Raw genomic sequence first — 19,916 nt, 5'->3', positions numbered from 1 at the left:
GGCAGTGATCCATGAAGGAGTAGGGGTTGGTAAAAGGTAAATCTCCAGATGTTTTGGACTTCAAACTTCAGAAGTTTGTTTGTTTGTTTGTTTAAAACATTTTTATGCCGTCCTTCACTATTGTGTCTCAAGGCAGCTTACATTATTAAAAGCAAAATCATAAAGCAATCCAACAATACAATAAAATTATCAAACCCGAAACAATAAATCCAATCAAATCCAAATAAATAAATAAAAGTGACTGAACATGATAAACGTACTAATTTTTAAAACAGCAATTAAATAAAAAGGTTTTAACCTGGCACCGAAAAGAATATAGGCTCAGCACCAGGCAAACCTCACTGAGGAGCATATTCCATAATCTGGGAGTTAAGTCCAAACATCTGGAAATGTGGTTTCTGGCCACCACTGATTAAAGATTTTTTTAAAGATCTCATTGGGCTTTATGCAGCAGACACGCAACAGATTCTCTGCTTCATTTAGTTATAGGCATTATGACTTCGTAATACTTAAGCACAGCTTAAAATGTTATCGCTATCCTCTGTCATTTCACAAAAGCCTATTCCATAGTGTTCCTGATCTGTACAGTAGCTTTCACCAACCTGGTGCCCTCCAGATATGTTGAGCTACAGCTCCCAGCATCCACCCCCAGAGGCAGAGTTGTTGGGAGTTGTAGTTTAGCACATTCAGAGAGAACTGGCTTGGAAAAGGCTGCTTCAAGGTGCCACAGGAGCCTTTGTTTCTTGTTAAAACCAAAGCAAGTATATTTACACAATCCAAGTTCCACATTTATCTCTCCACATCAACCAGATGCCGCCTTTATCAGAGGAAATAAATGTTGGTCATTGCTCAACGACATGCATGCATTTTAACACATGTACATTTATATTTGCTCCTTACAGGGGCAAATGGATTGCTTATTCCCAATTGCTAACAATTGTGGTGGAAGGTAGGTTTCCTTCGGGATCGCTAGTTTTCTGCTTCTGTATTAAGTCAAGATAGATGCAGAGCTGATAGGAATTAACAAACTGGACGATATTCTTAATGGACAGGTGCATTTTACAAAGATCGACTGACTTGGTCAGTCATCGTGAGTAGGAGGACGTGCACAGGGTATCCATCTGCCTGGGAATCGGGGCAGTACCAAGAGAGTAAGACTGACCTCCCACCTTATGATTTGCTTGCAGGGCATAAGCCGATCTGTCTGAACAGCTTTTCATCTCCTCCAGCTCCCAGGGCAAGTCTGATCTGCTCTACCTTGTGACTGGGTGACAAATGAGCCCTTGGCTCTGTGCCTTTAAATGAGGCAGCAAAGCTCTGGGCAGGGCTGAGCTGCTGTAAGCTCATTTTATATTCCTTCGTGCAAGCTGAGTTTCTGCATCAGGAGCAGCCCCACACAGCAGCAACATGAGGTGGTAGGACAAAGCCTGGATAAGCCAGAGCAGGAGCTCCCGGTCACCCCCAGAGCATGGGGAGGTTTTGAAGCCACCCTGGGATCCTTCGGCCACCGGTAAGAGAACTGTGCTGCAAAGACTTGGTACAATTAGGGCAAAGTGCGACTTTTGCTGCAGTGCTCGGTGAGGGCAGAGAGAGGAGGGGAAAGAGATGCTTGGACACAAATCGGGAGAGAGAGCGCACTTCAGTTTCTAAACTGGCAGAGCTCAAGTTTCCATTACTGTCGCGCGTTCTGCCTTGGAAACCTCTAAGGCAGCTTCTAGATATGCAGGTTTCATTGCGGAGACTTGGTGAGAAGAGAAAAGAACTCTGCATGTGTTCAGAGGCGCGATGATTTTTCACGTTCTGTGCCTAAGGCAGCACCACAGAAAATAAGTGCTGGCAAACGTGTCTTGAGCGCAGGAAGCGATTGATGGGCATGAGCGTGTGTGGAGTTATCACTGTAGCCAGGAGCCTGCAGCTCATGGGATCCATGCACGCTCTGTGTTTAGTGTTGGATGTGGGGTAAGATGCTGCATGTCCGTGCTCAGGTGCTGCCGTTTGAGAATAACTTTGCTTGGATTTCTAAATGTTGAAATGCAACTTGGCAAAATCAAACTGAGGCTATCAGATAACTGTAGGCTGTTTACAAGAAAGGATCACTGGACACCAGAGACCCAGAGTCTAAGAAAGCAAGAAACTGAGGACTGTCGCAAGGGAACATAGCCAATTAAATTAATTTCTATTTGTTTTACTTGATGGCCGCAAGGAATAGAATAACAGTTCCTCTGAGAGAGTACTTGGCTTCCCTCCTTTTTTTCTTTTTTCTTTTTTTGGCTCATAGGGAAGTGTGTGTTTTACTGTGTGCAAATAGGCATGCATCTGATTGGGGTTCTAGTAAATCAGGAGATAAGCCAGAGTCCATCATTGGAACACTGTCTGTAAACCACAAGTATTTGGAGAATGATATTCCTGCAAGTTTTATAACCAACTGGTGCACTTCATAAGCAGAGCAGGAGAGTTTGTCAAAGTTGCAGTTTGTTTGGCTGGCTGCTTCCTGATAGATCTTCCTACTGACTTCTGTTGTATGTATGCTTTAAGAAATAAAAGCTAAAGCAGAAAATAAACACATTTAGGGAATGAGAAGTGTGCGAAATGGAAAAGAAATGACTGGATTTTCCTTGGACTATCAAGTTCAAGGAGAGAGGAAAAGAATCTCATTAAAAGTTCACATTTTCAACAAGTGGGGTAAGTGATCAGAATTTTAAAGAAAATAGACTAAATAAGACTACTGTCCTGTAGTCAAGGGACTAGAGAGAAACTGCTTATTGCTTTCAGTGTGCAAAGTATTCAGCCTAACCTCATCAGTGTTTGCTCTGAAGCCAAGCCTCCCTCATTCACTGACTATTAAGTAAGTCTGCATACTTCTTTATTAGTCCCAACTGCAAGACAGAGCACCCTTGTTCTCATTTTATACCCAAGAAAACTGAGTTTGCCTAAAGGCATACCAAACCTGAGTCACCAGTTAGGTTTACACAACATGACAAGCTAGAATGTGGGTCAACACTGAATAGTAGATTGTTACATTGTGTGAACCCAGCCATGCTAACAAACCATAGTTTAACTGTGTGCTTCCCATGAAGAAATCCCCTTTATTAGGACCAGTTAAAACATCACAAGACGCTAAAATCAAAGAGGCTCTCGCAGCACCCCAAAGGCCAGTATATTCCTTATCACAGAAGCTTTTGTGGCCCAGACTCCATTTCATTAGATGCACCAATACATTGTCATAAATTTTCTTAGCCTTTCAGGTAACAGCTCTTCTTCAGGAAGCATTAACAAAATAATGAACAAAGTTTCAAGTTTTTCAGCTCTCTCACTCCAGTGGGATGTTAAACAAAATGCAGTGTAGATGGATTAACCGTTCTTCCCCCCCATGCTGGTTCCCAAATGCAAAGCAACTTACTTTTTGGTATTATCCCTAAGCAGGAATACATGTTTGAAGATCCCTTTATAATCAAGTGACCAACTCCTTTCACAACCCATTGAGTCAATCTGGCAACATATTCCCCTTCCTTCCTTGTATGTGCTAAGGGAGGGAAGCATGCCTTCTGGACTGAGACTGAGACAGGAGGTTGTTTTATTCGGCCAAGCCAAGCCAAATTAAATCTGCATCTCAAGGTTCAATCCAGGATGAGCCCATTTCAGTTGGAAGGGCACACACTGAAACAGCACACACTTGAAGCAAACCTAATTCTGTATCTGAATGTGAATCCTGCTGTCAGCCAAATTTGTTTTGAGAATAAATCCTTAAGAAATACTCTTCCTCCGTCACCCACTCTTGTGGGATATTCTACCAAAAAAGAAAGAATCCAGCTGTTTAACAACAAGAGGCCTGATTACCCTCTCCAAGGTGGAAATGAAATCCAGGGAGATCATTTCCCTTTGCTTCTTTTGAGACTGAGATCTGTCCGGTTCTGATCATATGGATTGTCCTTGTGCCCGCTCCTTGCCATGGATTACTAGACAGTGACAGCTTTTGCTTATCAGAGATTCCTGGGTCTTATGGAAGGGAACAGCCATAGTGTTGATATAGGGAGTAAAGCCTTGGTTAGGAGCTGTTCTTATTCATCTCTCTGCCTATCTGCAACTTCAGAGCTTCCCCTCTTAGAACTTGTTCATATAACCAAAATTTAAAGGTTGCTATCTCTGGAATATCCCTGAGATAATCCCACTCTGCTTTTAGGGGAAATACAGTTTTCAGCCACAACAACCATCTCAGATTATTCACTGGTTGCTGTGATTTCCTAGGGAATCACAAATTCTAGCCTAGCCTACAAAGATAACACTGCCACCATTTTACCTCCATTGCTTGTACTGGAATGAAAAAAATTCAGGATCCCTGTTTCTTGCGAGGGGCTTTTTCATCTTTTTGAACCCTGGGTTTTATTTGTTGAAAGTGCAAGCAAATCATATTCTGGTGTCAGTTCCATGATTGTTATTATCTAATAATTCCCACCCTCCTTATACTTCACAGATGAAAATAGGGATATGGTAACTAAGTTGTCACTGATCACTTAGCTGTTTTAAGGGGTGGTTGTATTTTAATCTGCAATTCTTCTGGTTGTTTCTAATATTCTATTTTTAATTATATTGTAAATCATCAAGTCTTTTTTAAAAAGGTGTCTAGGAATTCAGTATTATCGGGGGCCTTTCTGTTCAAGAGTCATCGTGCCACTGATTACCAGCTCCAAGTGGGGCAATAGCAAAGGGCTGGCCCAAAGTATTTTGATACCTGGAGTGAAAAACCAGACCTACTTCCACCGACAGAAGCTGGCAGGTTGCTGGGAAGGGGGAGTAGCTCTGTTCCCCCAACATAAGGAAATGGCCAGGGGGCTGCCACCACTGCCCCTTCCAAAGCCACCCAGCATGTAGCACCCAGGATAACTTTCTCATTTTGCCTAATGGTTGGGTCAGCCATTGATGGCAGTTGCCTTTATTTCTTGGTTATGGGCTTTGTGGAAACACTGGGCTGGTCTCTGTTGGAAATGTGATGCTGGATATGTTAGACACTGGGTCTGGTCTAGCAGTGTGGTTCCTTGTTCTGGAATGCTTGGGTATTATATTAATTATTTGTTCATCAAGCTTCCTACCTAAGAACAATTCCCCCACTTTCTGGGCAATTAAATGCACCACTAAGGTCTCTTCCCCTCTACTATACCCTGTATTGATTTATTCCAGGGACAGCATTTCAGATGTTCAACTGACTCCGACCATCCCTGACTATTGCCCATGTTGTCCGGGCTGATGGGAGCTATAGCCCAACATCTGGGCAATGAGGAGAGGTCCCACGTTCAGTCTTGCAATGAATTCTTGCGTTGTTCCATAAGAAGGTCTGATAATGTGCTTCTCTCACAACAGCCCCATTTATTACAAAGTAGCTACTAACCAGATGCATTCATAGATAATTAGATAATTATGGCATGGAGGCCAGGGTAATTGGAAGCAGCTTGCATCCTATTTGCATGTATTTAAGTGCATATGAACAACACAGTGTATTCTCCTCTCCTCCTTATTTAACTTGTAGAACAAGGGTGGAAAGGGCTAAAATACTTACTTTCAACTCTCAGGGAAAACTGTGCTGGAAGCACAGTAAATAGAAATAGCAACAGTACACATTAAAAACATTAATTATTATTATAATAACATTTCTATGCCGCCCCTTGCCGAAACCTCAGGGCGGCTTACAACACAATAAAATACATTGAAATACAATAGAACATAATAAATTACCATTAAATACAAAAATACAAAAAATACACTGAGTTACAAATATAAAATTAAAATTATCAGTATAAAAAAAGTAAATAAAAATATAGGAGGAGAAAAGAGAAGGAAGAAGAAGTTGCCCTGGCCAGATCATATGTTTTAACAATTAAAATGATGTTTAAATAAAAAGGTCTTTACCTGGCGCCGAAAAACCAGTAACGACGGTGCCAGGCGGACCTCTTTGGGGAGTGAATTCCATAGGTTGGGCGCCATTAGCACTGGTGCAGTAGTAACTTTTGAAGTGTTGGCACTCAACATGACACACCTCACCTCTGTGTTACATAGCAAGTCCAAAAATGAGGGCAATTTATTAATCTGTTTTATCAAAGTATGTGAGTTGCACCTGAATTTAGTGGAAGCAGGGAGAAACTCACATGAGAAGATGAAATCTATTAAGCTAGAGGCCCTATTGCCTTGGCCTTGTGAGCTTTGCCATGATGATGTCCATCCCTCTGCCCTCTTATGGACTTCACTTGCTAAATTATGCCAGATTAACAAGCAAGAATGATACAGATAATAGTTTCAAAGGCCCAGAAATATTCTGTAAGATTTCCTAGTCAGCCACTGAACTAGCCATGTGCTTTCCTGTCTTCATTCCCAACTCAGACAGACAGATGTTGGAGCCTTGACCCAGGGGAAAATTAGAAATCTTACACTAATAAAGCTGTTGTATGCAGAAGTCTTATTATGTTGGCATCAGGGGGAAAGGCTTGGAGTCTTACTGACCCTCCAGAAGCAGACATCTTTGCGCCTGGTGCCTCTTCCATCTGCTTTGAAGGTTTCACCCCCTCCCCCATTAACCAACACAATTCATTTCTGCCACATTTCACCCTAAAGCAAAGTGTGTGTGTGTGTGTGTGTGTAGTGGCTACTGTCCAATTATATGTTAGAGTAGAAAGAAAACAGCAGTGTGTAAGTGAGCATCCCAGGGAAAAATCCTAGTGCACATGACGTAGAGAAGCCTAAGGCAACGTAAGTGCACCCTTAAGGGCGTAAATGCTGTGATAGTTTGTGTTGAGGATGATCGGGCCAATTATTCTTAGCACATGTTCCAAGGTCAGGCAGATGTGGACTTGTCAGATGACAAGGGGCCCTGGGAACCGGACAGTGAAATGGAAGAAGCAGAGGGGCTTCTCTCAAGGGCACCTCCCAGGATGTTCAGGTGGACGTTGAGAACAGTCGGGATGGACAGCTGCAGGGAGGGGGCAAGGGAGAAGAACTCCTGCAGCGGACGAGCCTGGCACAGCTCAACCCCATGGTGCGACGTCAGGAGAGATGGGCTGCCCAACCAGAGGGGCGACAGGCAGAGAAGAGGCTTGCCCATCTCCAGAAGGGCATCCCAAAGGGAGGGTACTCAAAAGGAGAATGCTGAGAAGGAGTTGTCAGACGGGGTTCAATGAACCGCTGTGTCACTCTTCATTAGTTGTGCTTACAGGAAGTGCACTGGATGATAAAGAGCATTGGTCAAAGATTGGTCTATGTTTCGGAAGTGGCAGTGGAGGGGGGATGTATGACAGTTTGTAGCAAGTGTGAGAGGCACTGGAGGAGCTCAGAACCACTCCGAGTTTGGGCAAATTCATGGTGGTGGTGAAGAATTGGGGTGGGGGAGAGATGGGGCCTAAAGGCTGAAATGTTAGGACATCAGCAGAGCATGAGAAAAATTTGGGGCCAGACCTAGAGATATCCTTGCTAAGCTTGCTGCTACTGCATCAATTATCTACCCACATTCTCTCCATCTTGTTCTGCCTATGAAGGACTGATCTGGACCGTGTAATCCTGGATCATCCTCGATAATGAATATTGTTAGGGTGATTAAATGTTCTACATCAAACAACTGCATAAAAAGCAGAGAAGCTTGGAGCTATCTGTGGTGCTGAACTCCATCCCCATAATAAGTTCACCACCATGGTACACCACCATAAAGCTTTAAGCTGTGGTAAATAAGGAGGTCCCCAGACATAGGAGTCGCCAACCCTTCCTATAGGGGGCTGCAAGCTCCCGTGGAGCACTGTGAAATGGCAGTGACACTCCATTATCTGCACAGCCATCCAGAGCCCTGTTGTCCTGGTGAAGGACTTAGATTGCAGTAACAGCATGCAGGGTGGTAATGGGGTGAGCACTGGTTTTAAATGGCCATATAGTCTTTTTAGGGTAATATCCAGAGAGTGGCAGGAACTGAAGCCATAGTCCTTCACAGAGGTTGCATAATTTCCCACTGCATACTGTAAGACTTAAGGAACCCAACCACTTTGCAGGACTGCAGCCAGAGGGATTTAAAAATATGGCACTTACCCTATTTCCAAAATCTGGAGGTGAGTACTTTAGTTTCTAAAGTCAGAACAAAACCACCCAGGCATAAGAAGGAGGAATCAGTAGACACAGGGAAAATTCTAGGTAGGCAGAAGTATGCAAATATTAGACTATTCAGGACTTTCTGCACAAGTATCACTTCTTGGATTAGAAAATATGCACCTAAATTATTTGCCTCATATCTGAACTGTGTTGCTTGCCAATGGAGTGCACCCCCGGAGTGTGCACCAGGCCAACCGATGTAGCCCAAAACAGCCTTATCTGCACTCAGAGATGCATTTGAATGTGAATCTCCTTTGCTCCTATCATCAATCTTTAAATGTTGAAAATGTGTTCTCCTTTACAATAGGAAAGATTGTGTGAGTGGAAAAGTTTCCAAAACTTATTTGTCCTTCCTCTTTTTCACTGCAAGGGGTCATTCTTCGTACATTATAAAGGATGTTGGGGTGCATGGGGGTGCATTGGGTTCAAGCAAACTTACATGGGCATTCTCCAAGGTAAATTCTTCTCCTTCAGTCCTCCCCTTGAAGTTTGAGGTATACTTTGAGGCATCAAATTGAATTATTATTATTATTATTATTATTATTATTATTATTAGAACATTTCTATGCCGCCCCTTGCCGAAGCCTCGGGGCGGCTTACAACACAATACAATACAATACAATACAAAAATAACAGTATAAAATTAAAATTAATAATATAAAATAAATAAAAAATATAAACGATATAAAAGAAGTTAGAAAAGTTAGAAAAGAAAAGAAAAGATGTTGCCCTGGCCAGATAAATAAGTAAATATTGTTAACAATTAAAATGACGTTTAAATAAAAAGGTCTTCACCTGGCACCGAAAAACAAATAACGACGGCGCCAGGCAGACCTCTGAGAATGCATTCCTGAAGAAATGGCAGGTCAAATCCAAGGAGAAGCTCTTGGAGTCTGCATTCCAATGGTGGATGGGACTGAAGGCAAAAGTGGGTGGAGCCAAAAATACCAGCCTATTTTAATTGAAAGCTACTAGGTCTTAGGATATGGGTTGCAGCCTTTTCGAATGGGGTAAAAGCTGGGAAACCATCAAATGATAAATCCTTGGAGGGAATATGTGGGGCCAGGGAAAGTGTTCCCCAGAGGGCTAGAGATGATCCCCCAGGCCTTGAGTTCTGCACTTCTGTGAAGGGACACATCCCCCCGGATTTAGAATTGTGTTCAGAGCAAAATTAGGAAGCACCATGCTGGATCAGACCACTGGTCCACAGAATTCTGTTCACACAGTGATGAGCCACAGGATCCCACAAGTAGGATACGAGTGCAACAGGACAATCCATAGTTCAGCCATGCTTTGTGGTGAAGTTCTTCCTTTTATCTGTCCTGAATCTCCCATAGATCAGCTTCCTGGGATGACCATAAGTGCTAGCATTATGGGAAAAGGAGAAATATGTCCATCCAGTTTCTCCCCATCATGCATAATTCTGAACACCTCTGTCATGCCTCCCCTTATTTGTGTTTTTCTGAGGTCAACAGTCTCAACTGTTGGAGTCTTTCCTCTTGGGGAGTGGACCCAGCCCTCAATCATTTTAGTCATCCTTCTCTGCATTTTTCTAACTCTGCACCCGGAAATGTGTGGCAACAAGAACTGTCCATATCATTGTGTACAGTTGTACCATTAGATTTGTATAAGGGGAGTATAATCTTGGCAGTTTTATTTTCAACTCCTTTCCTAATTATGCCTAACATGAGGTATGCCTTCTTTTAAATCAGCCATGCACTGGGTTGACATTTCATCAAGCTGCTGATCACAGCCTTAGATCTCATTCATGGTCAGTTATTGCCAGCTCAGACCCCATCAGTTCATACTTGAAGCAGGGATGATGACGATGGCCCCAAAGTGCCTTGCATTTATCTGCATTTGCCGTGTTGATATCCCTTGTCCCAGTCTGAAGAGAAAGCAAGCAAGCAGCTCACAGAAGCTCTACTCCAGGGGGTGAGGGTTTGTTATGCCTCCAGGTGGAACGGGCCAATGTCTGCACACAACTTGAGGGCCCTTCATCATCCCCATCTGGATTTCAGCCTGAAAAAACTCAGAAGTGTGGGTATATGGAAGGTGCATTATAAGCAGGCACATTTTTCTGACACAGATCACATCTTCTAAGGCATTAGCCTAAACTTCCAGTTTCCTGATTTTGTGGAGCTTGAGCCAAGATGATACGATCTTGACTCTGGTCCTGAAGTAACAGGGGTTTTAATATTAACAGGGGTTTTTTTACACAGACAGAGAGAGACTAGAGATAGAAAGAGTGCTATAGATTTGTACTTGATATGCATATACAGCAAACACAAAAAATATTGCAGCATAAAATTATTCTTGCACAAGCTTTTGTGGAAGCTCTGCACTGCATCTGTCATATACAGTTGATGAAATGGACAGTACCCATGAAAGCTGCTGCAAGAAAAAGTTAGGATTTACAGTATCATAATGCTCTTTGTTGTTTTTCTGCAGTAAGCTAGCGCTATTACTCTTTGAGGCGCATGTGTGCATACACACACACACAGAGGCAATGCCAGCGTATGGCTCATGTGATGCATTGTGTAATTATTTCTACCCCCTGAACCAAGATTCTGCATCTGGCAGTGGGCCCCCAAGCCACTTCCTCCAGCTGGGGACTTTGGAGATCTAGAAGAAAAGAACAAAGAAAAGAAATTAGCTTATTTCAACTTATAAAGTGCTCACCCAACATATAATTTACAAAATAAAAAATAGAAATGCAATTATTTTTAACCCACCAGCTCTGACAATAAGCTAGATTTGCAAGTGGATGTTTGGTCACAGCATGGATTATATTTCTTTAGCAGCTGTTCCAAGGTCAGCCTTAGCTTCCAGCTGTCACATTGCACAAAGATCTTGTGTTTGGGGGCTTGCACATGGCAAAGTTCAAGTCCTTTTTTATCCTTTTTCTTTAGGGGATCTATCTCCTCGGGAAAATGGCTTTTGCAGTGAGGATGATCCGCTTGTATACATGCAGATTGTAATTGCTCATGGCAAAGGACTGCACCCCCCCCACCCCGTTGCATCATGTCCTAAAGAAAGGGCAGCATGTTCCACAAGCTCAGTGCCTTTCCCAGAAGCCCATTGCTTCATTCCATTAGACTCACTTCTGACAGCCTGTGCTCTCTCACTTGGCCTATGAGCCCATTTCTTCGCAGTGCACTGAGGAAGGAAAGGTTGGGGTTTTAAAGAGCGATCATGGTCAAGTGCCACACGTGAGTGTTGCACTTCTCTCATTCCTTCCACCCCGCAGCTTCCAGTAAGCAAGACCAGAGTGCAGCTGGCGTTAAACCCTTGATTATCTTCAACCAGGGACACAACACCTCTTTTTGCCTCCCTTACGCTCTCTTTAGGGACGGCAGGTGGCGCAGTGGTTTAAACCGCTGTGTCGCTGGGCTGGTTGATCGAAAGGTCGCCAGTTCGAATCTGCACAACGGAGAGAGTTCCCGTTGCTCTGTCCCAGCTCCTGCCAACCTTGCAGTTCGAAAGTATGCAAATGCAAGTAGATAAAAAGGTGCCACTTCGGTGGGCAGGTAACAGCGTTCCGTGCACTTCCGTGTTTAGTCATGCCGGGCACATGACCACGGAGATGGTCTGTGGACAAACGCTGGCTCCTCGGCTAGGAAACGGAGATGAGCACCACCCCCTAGAGTCAGGCATGACTGGACTTAATGTCAAGGGGAAACTTTTACCTTTACCTTTATCCTCTCTTTGGAGATGCTCCTGGGGGCTGCATGGGTGACTAAGGGCAAAAGCAGGTGGGGGCAGAGGCCAAATGGGCAGGGCCAAGATACCAAAAATATCAGCAGTAAAATCCTTAACCAAAAATATGCAGAAAAGCAACCAGCTTGTAGCCTTGTGTTTAAACACAGAAGGAGACGGGCTGGATGTTGCCACAGGCTGGCAGGAAGAAGTTTCTTGCTGCCGCTGCTGCAGCTTTGGGGCACCAACAACCTTTTAGAAAGAAGCACAGCCTGTGTGGATCCGGGTCCTGTCCTGTGTTTTCAAAGAATCCATTTATCACAGATGAAGCTTTTACATTCACTCTCCTCAGAAACAGAAAAACTCACCTGTGAAAGGCCAGCCTGGAATCTTTGGCCACTTGAAAAAAAGCAAGATATGTCTGCTTTTTCAAGATCAGGGCCCCAGCATTCACCAACGGCTATGGGGGCTGGGAATGATGGGAGCTGTAGTCCAAATTCATCTAAGGGTGCCAGATTGAGGAAATCAGGCTTGTTATAGACTATATATAATGCCAATCTGACTCTTGATATCCCTAAACCTGAACCTCTATTTTTTTTAAAAAATAATCACTAAGTAATGTTGGGGTGGCTGTTGGGGGTTAAACAACAGCCTTGTTATGTAAACAGCCTTCCTGTTGTTATATAAGAATATTCATTTTCAAGGAATCTGCCTGCGCAGTTCTTCCTAACCATCTGACCCGTGAGCTTCTCTATATATGTTGACTCAGAAGTAAATTCAGTTGAGTTAAAAAGGGATTACTCCCAAGTAAGTGAATAGGATATGTCCCCTGTTAGGGAGTTCTGTTTGAAGAACTGCAAGAGGGTTTGAAAGCATCCTCTACCTGAAGGGAGGTCCAGTCTAAGTCTGGTTTAAAGGAGAAAAAGCATCAGGACTAACCACTGGGTCTGGAAGGCCCCATCAACATGTAGCATTTGGATACCAAGCTACAGGCACACTGGTTACCCTGGTTAGTCTTCTACTTTCTGATGAGATGTACTGCATTTTATTTAAATTATAAGAATGTCTGAATCATTTCTAAATTTACAGCTTAATGAAAACATGCAGATTATATGCCAATCAGGGTCCTTTTTGTCCTCTTCTTTGGTGATGCTTGTCCTCTGGATATGTTGAGTCATATGCAGGAGCCAAAGAGGAGGTGCTAAAGAAGAGAAAGTGCCAGAGCCTTTCTTCTGAATATCTTCAAATCAGGCACTTTGTATGAATGGGGAGGAGGCAGCTTTAGACCACTGACCCAGTCAAAATTAATCTTAATGAACAACCCAGAGAAATCATCATCTGAGATTTATTTTATGGAAGATTAAAGAAGGATCAACCAGGATAACTTACAAAATGGAAAAGGGATTTGTAAACAGGCTCATAAATGGATGTGTGCATGGAATTGGTCAGATGAATATGCAGCCTGAGATATTTTGCTACTTGAAGTGAAGGACAAAGTAGTGCCCATGCAACCCATTCCCCCTCTAGAAGCAGATGGGACTGCAAACTGGTTGTGGGACAACATCCTCCACTTCACTGTGGGCAGTGGGCCTGCTTTGGTGGGGGGGTGGTCACACAACAGGCTGCCTGGAGCACCTAGTTCTGCCCTTTAATTGAGTGGAAGGAGCAAGTGGTGCCACCTCATATGCCTGAAGCCACTACTTTCCTTGGTCCAATAGTAAGGCTTGTCTTGATCACGGAATCAGAATAGTAGAGTCAGAAGGGGCCATGAAGGCCATCCAGTCCAACCCCTGCTGTTGCAGGACTCCACATTACACCGTTCCAGTTTCTTTTTGCATGTCTCTAGTGTGGCAGAGCCCTCCAGCTCTCTGGGCAGCTGGTTCCACTGTCATACCACTCTGACAGTGAGGAAACTTTTCCTGGTATCTAGCCTGAATCTGGGTTGTTGCAGCTTGAAATGATTATTCCGTGACCTACACTCTGGTGTCAGCAAGAATTGATCTTGACCTTCCTCTTTGTGACAGCCTTTGAGGGACTTCGAGGGGGATCTCATGTCCCCACTCAGTCTCCTTTTCTCAAGGCTGAACATGCCCAGGTCTCTCAGTCTCCCCTCACAGGCAGTGTTTCCAAACCCTAGATCATTTGATCTTTAAAAGAAAGCCAGTGTGGTGGGTGGTTAGAGTGCTGCGCTGCAGACCAGGTTCCCGCTGAACTCCAAAGCTCACTGGATAAGTCTGAGCCAGTCACTAACTCTCAGCCTAGCCCACCTCCCAGGGTTGTTGTAAGGATAACATGGAGTAGAGGAGGAATATGTAAGCTGCTTTGAGTTCTTCACAGGAGGAAAAAAGGCAGTATATAAATGCAAAGTAAATAATAATAACAGTAATAGTAAAAGGGTAGTATGTTAAGAAGATGGTAGAATGAAAACCTCTACTATAGGAATGCAGTGCAAACTGTAGGTGCAAGGGGCTCAGTCCAGACTGTTTGCAGAGGTGAACAAGGATTAAAGCCCTTCGCCCCCCCCCCAAATGTCAGTCTGGATTGAGCTCCAAGAACCGAGTGGGGAGACCTGCACTCAAGGACAGAACTGCAGCAGTTAAAGTCAAAAGTTGCTTGGCCCTTGATATTTGTGGGAAATGTGATAGAGAGGAAATTTTTAGCACTGCAAGAGGCAATGCAAGCAAGCTAAGAGAAATTATTTCCCCATCCCAAGGTGTTATTATTTTTTAACTTTAGGAGGACACCTGACAAAGAGGCTATTCTCTTTTATTTGATTGTGGCAGCTTAAACTATTTATATACTCTTGGAAAACAAACCAGGTACTGAGACTTATAGAATGGGGTATCAGATGATGGCCTACAGGAAAACCAGAAAACAGGGGACTGGGAGGAAGCATGAAATGGAGTATTCTGGGAAAGGGCATGGCTGGCTGGACTCATTAGAAGTATACAACTCAGGAATATTTCACTACAGGTCCAATTAACTTCTTTATTTTAATAAACTGAAACTTTTCTTCCTAAAGAGTTTTAAAACTATTTTATTTCACTATAGCAAATTTTGCTAAAGGTAAAAGCGCTCCATTTTCATTTAGACTTGGATGTTTGTTTTTAAATTAAACAAGCATGGTGGTTCTTAAAATGAGCAAGATGTCCTGTTATCTAAGTTGATCCACATTGTTCTTCCTGTCTTTTTCATCAAGAAAAAGATTATACATGAACATGATCCAGTCAAAGTGGGGTTCCATTCATTTCAATGGATGTACTCACAGTTTCTTTTTCATAAAAGAGGAAAAAGCAACTAGGAGAGATCGTTAATTTTTTTGGCTGTGCTTCCGATCATCTCAGATTCATTACAGTGGACATTTTTTAAAAATCAAGCCGTACTGGAATGGCATTTTCCCATATGTTGAGCAAATCACAGGATACAGAATATCAGCTATTTCACTGATAGTTTTGCTAAGTTATCTTAAAAATTATGCTATAGAAATGTTTATAATTCATTTTATAAATGAATTATAAATCTGCCAAAATCTCATTTGCTACTCATTCGAAGAAATACAGGGACCCTTATTAGCAGAATAATTTGTTTAGAATTTGGGCATAGCCATGATGATGACCTATTTTATTCATGCAAGAAGAAATTGCTTAATAGAAAATATGTTTGTTGAAAAATGGATAACATATGTTGCACTCTGGAATGACTAATTTCAAGTTAATGGTGAGGCATTCTCTCTTTTCATTGATATGAAATTGTATGCTTCAATTTATTTCAGAAGATTTTAAAAACGTGATTTTGTCTATTTGAGAGGTCAGAATACATTTATGTTAAAATAAAAAATACATAAATACTATAATAAGCCTTTTGGCCACTGCAAACACGGCCTTCATAGACCAGTGATGTAAGACTTGTAGATCTCTCAACTACTTCTACTCTCTCATGCTGTAGGTGATAGTTGTGCCAACCCAAGGAAATAAGAACCATGACGTCTGTTCTCTACGCCCCCCGTGAGTATTTTTGGAGCCTTTGGGGAGTCGCAGATGCCAAACATTAGGTTTTGGGCCGCCTTCAGGCAAGATGCCATGAGGGGGCCTTTCCTAAGCGAGCCCCATCCTCCCATATCCACTCCCTTTCTCCTGTATTGCCCTTCACATGCTTCCTAATTTGAAGTGCTTATGCCTGTCTGCCATGCTCAGGCCTTCAGCTGGATGCGAACCTTGAACAGATGCAACAGGGGACAATGATGCGCAAGGCAAAATCCAAGAACTGGAAGAAGCAGCGGTACTTCATGCTGCAAAAGGACTGCATGACCGTCTGGTACAAGTCCAAGATGTCTGGCACTGCTAAGTCTGCCTGTGAGTCTGACTCCTTGCTCTGCACTTGTCTTTCAGCTTGCAAGTCTGTAGTACAACGCGGAAATCCTTTCCCAGGGGCTCAAGCATTTTCTGCAAGCACAAACAAATCCCAGAAATGGCAGTTGGGCAATACAGTCATTGGCAGGAATTAAAAGTGCATAACAACACAGTTCTAAACCAGGCTAAAATACTTTTTTGCTTGATATAAGGAGCTGGGCTGCAGCAGTTCTGGAAGTGCAACAGAAGGCACACTGGAGAATATAAATTTTTGCACTGTTAGTTCAGGTTTCCATTTAGACTTCAACAGAAGAAATTGTGTATTCTCTTGCCGTTTATTGCACAATCTCTTCTCATTTTGGATGCTTTCATTCTGTCATCCACGAATGACATTTTATTTCTTCGTGGGATTTCTCTAAATCCGTTTCCTTGCTGCAGTCATTCCCTAGGCAGACAAACATCCTGACATAGTTTTGTGAATTCCACCATCCTATCCTGATTTCAGTTTGTCTCAATAATAACTGTGCCAATAAAAAAGTGTTGGTTGCCCCTGCCTCACCCCTGTGGGATGGGATAGTATGGAGTGGATGAATTGATGGATGGGATGGTTTAGCTGAATGGATGGGTAGCCAGGTAATAGCCTACAGTTCCCCTGTGGCATCTAACCTGAGAAGCAAGAGTATTTTAAAATAGTATCATTTCAATGTCTGCACAAAAGCTGATATTTCCTGATTGTCTTTCTCCCAAGTCTCAGTAAGTGATGTGGAGACTGTGCGTGAAGGACACCAGTCGGAGGTTCTGCAAAGTTTAGCTGATGAGTTCCCAGCTGAGTGCTGCTTCACTGTTGTCTTCCATGGGCGCCGTAGCAACTTAGACCTAATTGCCAGCTCAGCTGAAGAAGCTCAGTGCTGGATCCAAGGCCTGCGGCGCCTTGTGGAAATTGTCACTAACATGGATCAGAAGGAGAAGTTGGATCAATATCCTCACTTTTACTTAACTGCTATCTATTTCAGTGTTCTCCCTTGAAAAAGGGGGAAGCTAGCCCTCAGGAGCTTAGCTTGGTTTAGAGGCACAATGGGATGGATCTGGACTTAACCACACTGGAAGGGCATCCACTGAAAGCAATGGGACTAAGCAATCATGGCTATGTTTGACTAGGTAAAGCATTCAGATGGGCAAGAAGTCACAGTCAGATGGACAATATGTTGAGGAACACTGGAGAACAGGCAGAACAGCTTCATTTTTAGGTACAGAGACAGAATGTAAGCAGAAAGCAAGTTGGACTAAGTCTGGATCCAGCCCATTGAATAGGAGACTCAGAACTTGCAAATGTCATATCGCCTTAGTACCTTGTAGAAGAGGCCTATAGCTCAGTTGCAGTATATGATCTTAAAATCCAGAAGGTCTCAGTTTTAATCATCTGTGTCTCCAGGAAGGACTAGGAAGGACTTGCATGAAACCCCGAAGAGTCTCATTCAGTCAAGAATAGAGGTAGATTACTTGTGGCCTTCAGATGTTTTAGCCAACAATAGTCAATCATTTCTCACCAGTGGCTGTTCCCACCAACATCTAGAAAGCCACAAGTTGCCCGCCTTTGATCTAGACAATACCCGACTAAATGGACTGATGGTCTGACCCAGAACAAGGCAGCTCCAGCCTTTCCTTGTGCCTTTCCCTTCATGTTCTGCAAATTTTGTTACCTTCCCTTACAGCTTTCTTTACCATGGGTCTTTCCTTCTACCAGCACTCCTCTCAAGCGAGCCTTCCTTTATCACCTAGCCATATCTTTCCTGAATCTCCCACACTCTCCATTATTCCATCCTCGGTCTGTTCTGGCTCTTTCCTGTTTCGGAAACAGCACTCTAAGGAACACAATACTACTGATAAGAATTCTAAATATATTTGGGGACTGTCTTTACCTACCACCGCAGAATTTATAAGAGAGAGACACAAGAGTGGGTTGATTAAATTTGGAAGAATATGACTATGTATAAATATATTCAGCATGTACAGACTTTTATATTCTGTATCATTTTTGCTATTCTTTTGCTAGGTTTTGCAGACTTAGCATACAGGTTGCAGCCTAGGAATCATAATTGGCTTATTCAATTTTTTTAGTTATCATGACTTATTACTCTGTATGTTCTTCTATTTTTAAATAAAATGACATTTCATGACCAAAAAAACAAAAAACCCAACAACAGCAATCATGTGGGGGAAGAGAAGGACTCTTTCTGCAAAGTTGATTCCATGTAGTTCTTTGTCTCATACAAATTCAACTCATGTAGCAAATTAGATCCATGTTAATGCCTCAAGATGCAGTTGACACTGGTTTTCAGAAGTTGGCAATGCCCAGTAAGCTGTGTACTATAGCAAGCTCAGTTGATACTTTGAAAGCCTAGCTCTGCTTAACCCTCGAAGTCTGATTTCCTTAACCCATGTTCTTGGGCTGCACATGGATCTGTGATTGGTTCCTAAAAGCTGATAAGAACAAAGATGGCCGCATGAACTTCAAGGAGGTACAGCACCTGCTTAGGCTGATGAACGTGGCTATGAATGAGGACCATGCCTTATGGCTCTTCCAGGTAAGTCTGCCAGCTGAAGTGAGGGACATATGGAAGTGGGTTACAAAGGGGGAGGTCCCTGTGCTTGTTCGTCTGAGGACACCCTTCCATTCACAGCCAGCCGTGATCTCCAAATCAGCTGTGCTTGCACTCCACATACAGTCCAAGCTCCACCTCCCCAACAAATTGTCCACCTAACTGGCTCCTTGTCCACCTGAATGCTTTGTTTATTCAGTCCCAATGGTATAAACCAGCCTTTCCAAATATCCAGATGTGCCAGAGTAGAATTCCCATTACCCCAGTCAATAACCTATGCAAGCTGAAGATGATGGAGACTGTATCCTGGAACATCTGGAAGGCACCAGGTTGGCATAGGCGGATATAGTCAGCTTGAGGCATTTCCACTGACAAATTTCACAGGCCAGAATTGCTCCAAAACAGTCACATCTCCACCCTTGATCCACTGTGTGCAACAACGGTAGAGGAAAGGTCTCTTCAAGGGATATATCTCCAGGTTTCCCTGTTATTCTCCCCATGGAATCAAATCTACAGAGTTTATAAAGAAATAGGTGCTGAAATTCAAAAATATATTGAAAATTCCTCACCCACAGAGAGGCAACGATTATGGCTAGGATGCAATGAGAGGCATTCCCTTCTCTTGTTTATTTGGAATTCTTGTATGCCGCCCCATTCGCATACGCCTCGGGGTGGCTTCCAACAAATAAATATCCATACAAATACATAAAAATGGAAACATCCTGGCATAATAATTTAAAACCAATAAATAAATCAGTAATTAATTAAAATAACATTTAAATAAAAAGGTCTTGGATCTTGTTGTATTAGTTCATATTCCTGGGCAGAGCATGGGTGCTCAAAACAGGTTTAGAGGGCTAAATCAACCCCAAATCTCTTATCGTTTCTATTGGATGAAAAATGAGCAATGTCCCTCTGCTGTAGCTTCAAATACTTCCACAACCAATGCTAACTATTTTTTGATTGGATTCTGCCACACATGAATGTTAAGCAAGTAGAGAGAGTTCTGAAAAGCGATTTTATGCTCCTGGTTAAATGACTGTGTGTTACTTACTCCAGCAGAGGCTTTATGCCTCTCGGTACCAGCGGCTGGGAAAAACGCTTGCTCTGTGCAGTGCCCAGTAAGCTTTGGCTAGTGGGCGGTACAGGGATG

The 19,916-nt window shown here is 43.0% G+C and overlaps 1 protein-coding gene across 1 annotated transcript in view; it reads left to right on the top strand.

The window, feature by feature from the left end:
* Positions 1-1,444: 1,444 nt before the first annotated feature.
* Positions 1,445-19,916, top strand: part of PLCD4 (phospholipase C delta 4) — a 34,498-nt gene continuing 16,026 nt past the window's right edge. The window contains exons 1-5 of the mRNA XM_044438282.1: positions 1,445-1,510; positions 15,760-15,818; positions 16,008-16,166; positions 16,912-17,140; positions 18,619-18,748. Coding sequence (XP_044294217.1) covers positions 15,794-15,818; positions 16,008-16,166; positions 16,912-17,140; positions 18,619-18,748 — 543 coding nt within the window. The 5' untranslated portion in view covers positions 1,445-1,510; positions 15,760-15,793. The remainder of the gene's footprint in view (positions 1,511-15,759; positions 15,819-16,007; positions 16,167-16,911; positions 17,141-18,618; positions 18,749-19,916) is intronic.

Source organism: Varanus komodoensis, unplaced genomic scaffold, assembly GCF_004798865.1.
Source record: "Varanus komodoensis strain SLA01 unplaced genomic scaffold, ASM479886v1 scaffold32, whole genome shotgun sequence".
Taxonomy (NCBI): domain Eukaryota; kingdom Metazoa; phylum Chordata; class Lepidosauria; order Squamata; family Varanidae; genus Varanus; species Varanus komodoensis.
This window is presented reverse-complemented; position numbering and strand designations above follow the sequence as displayed.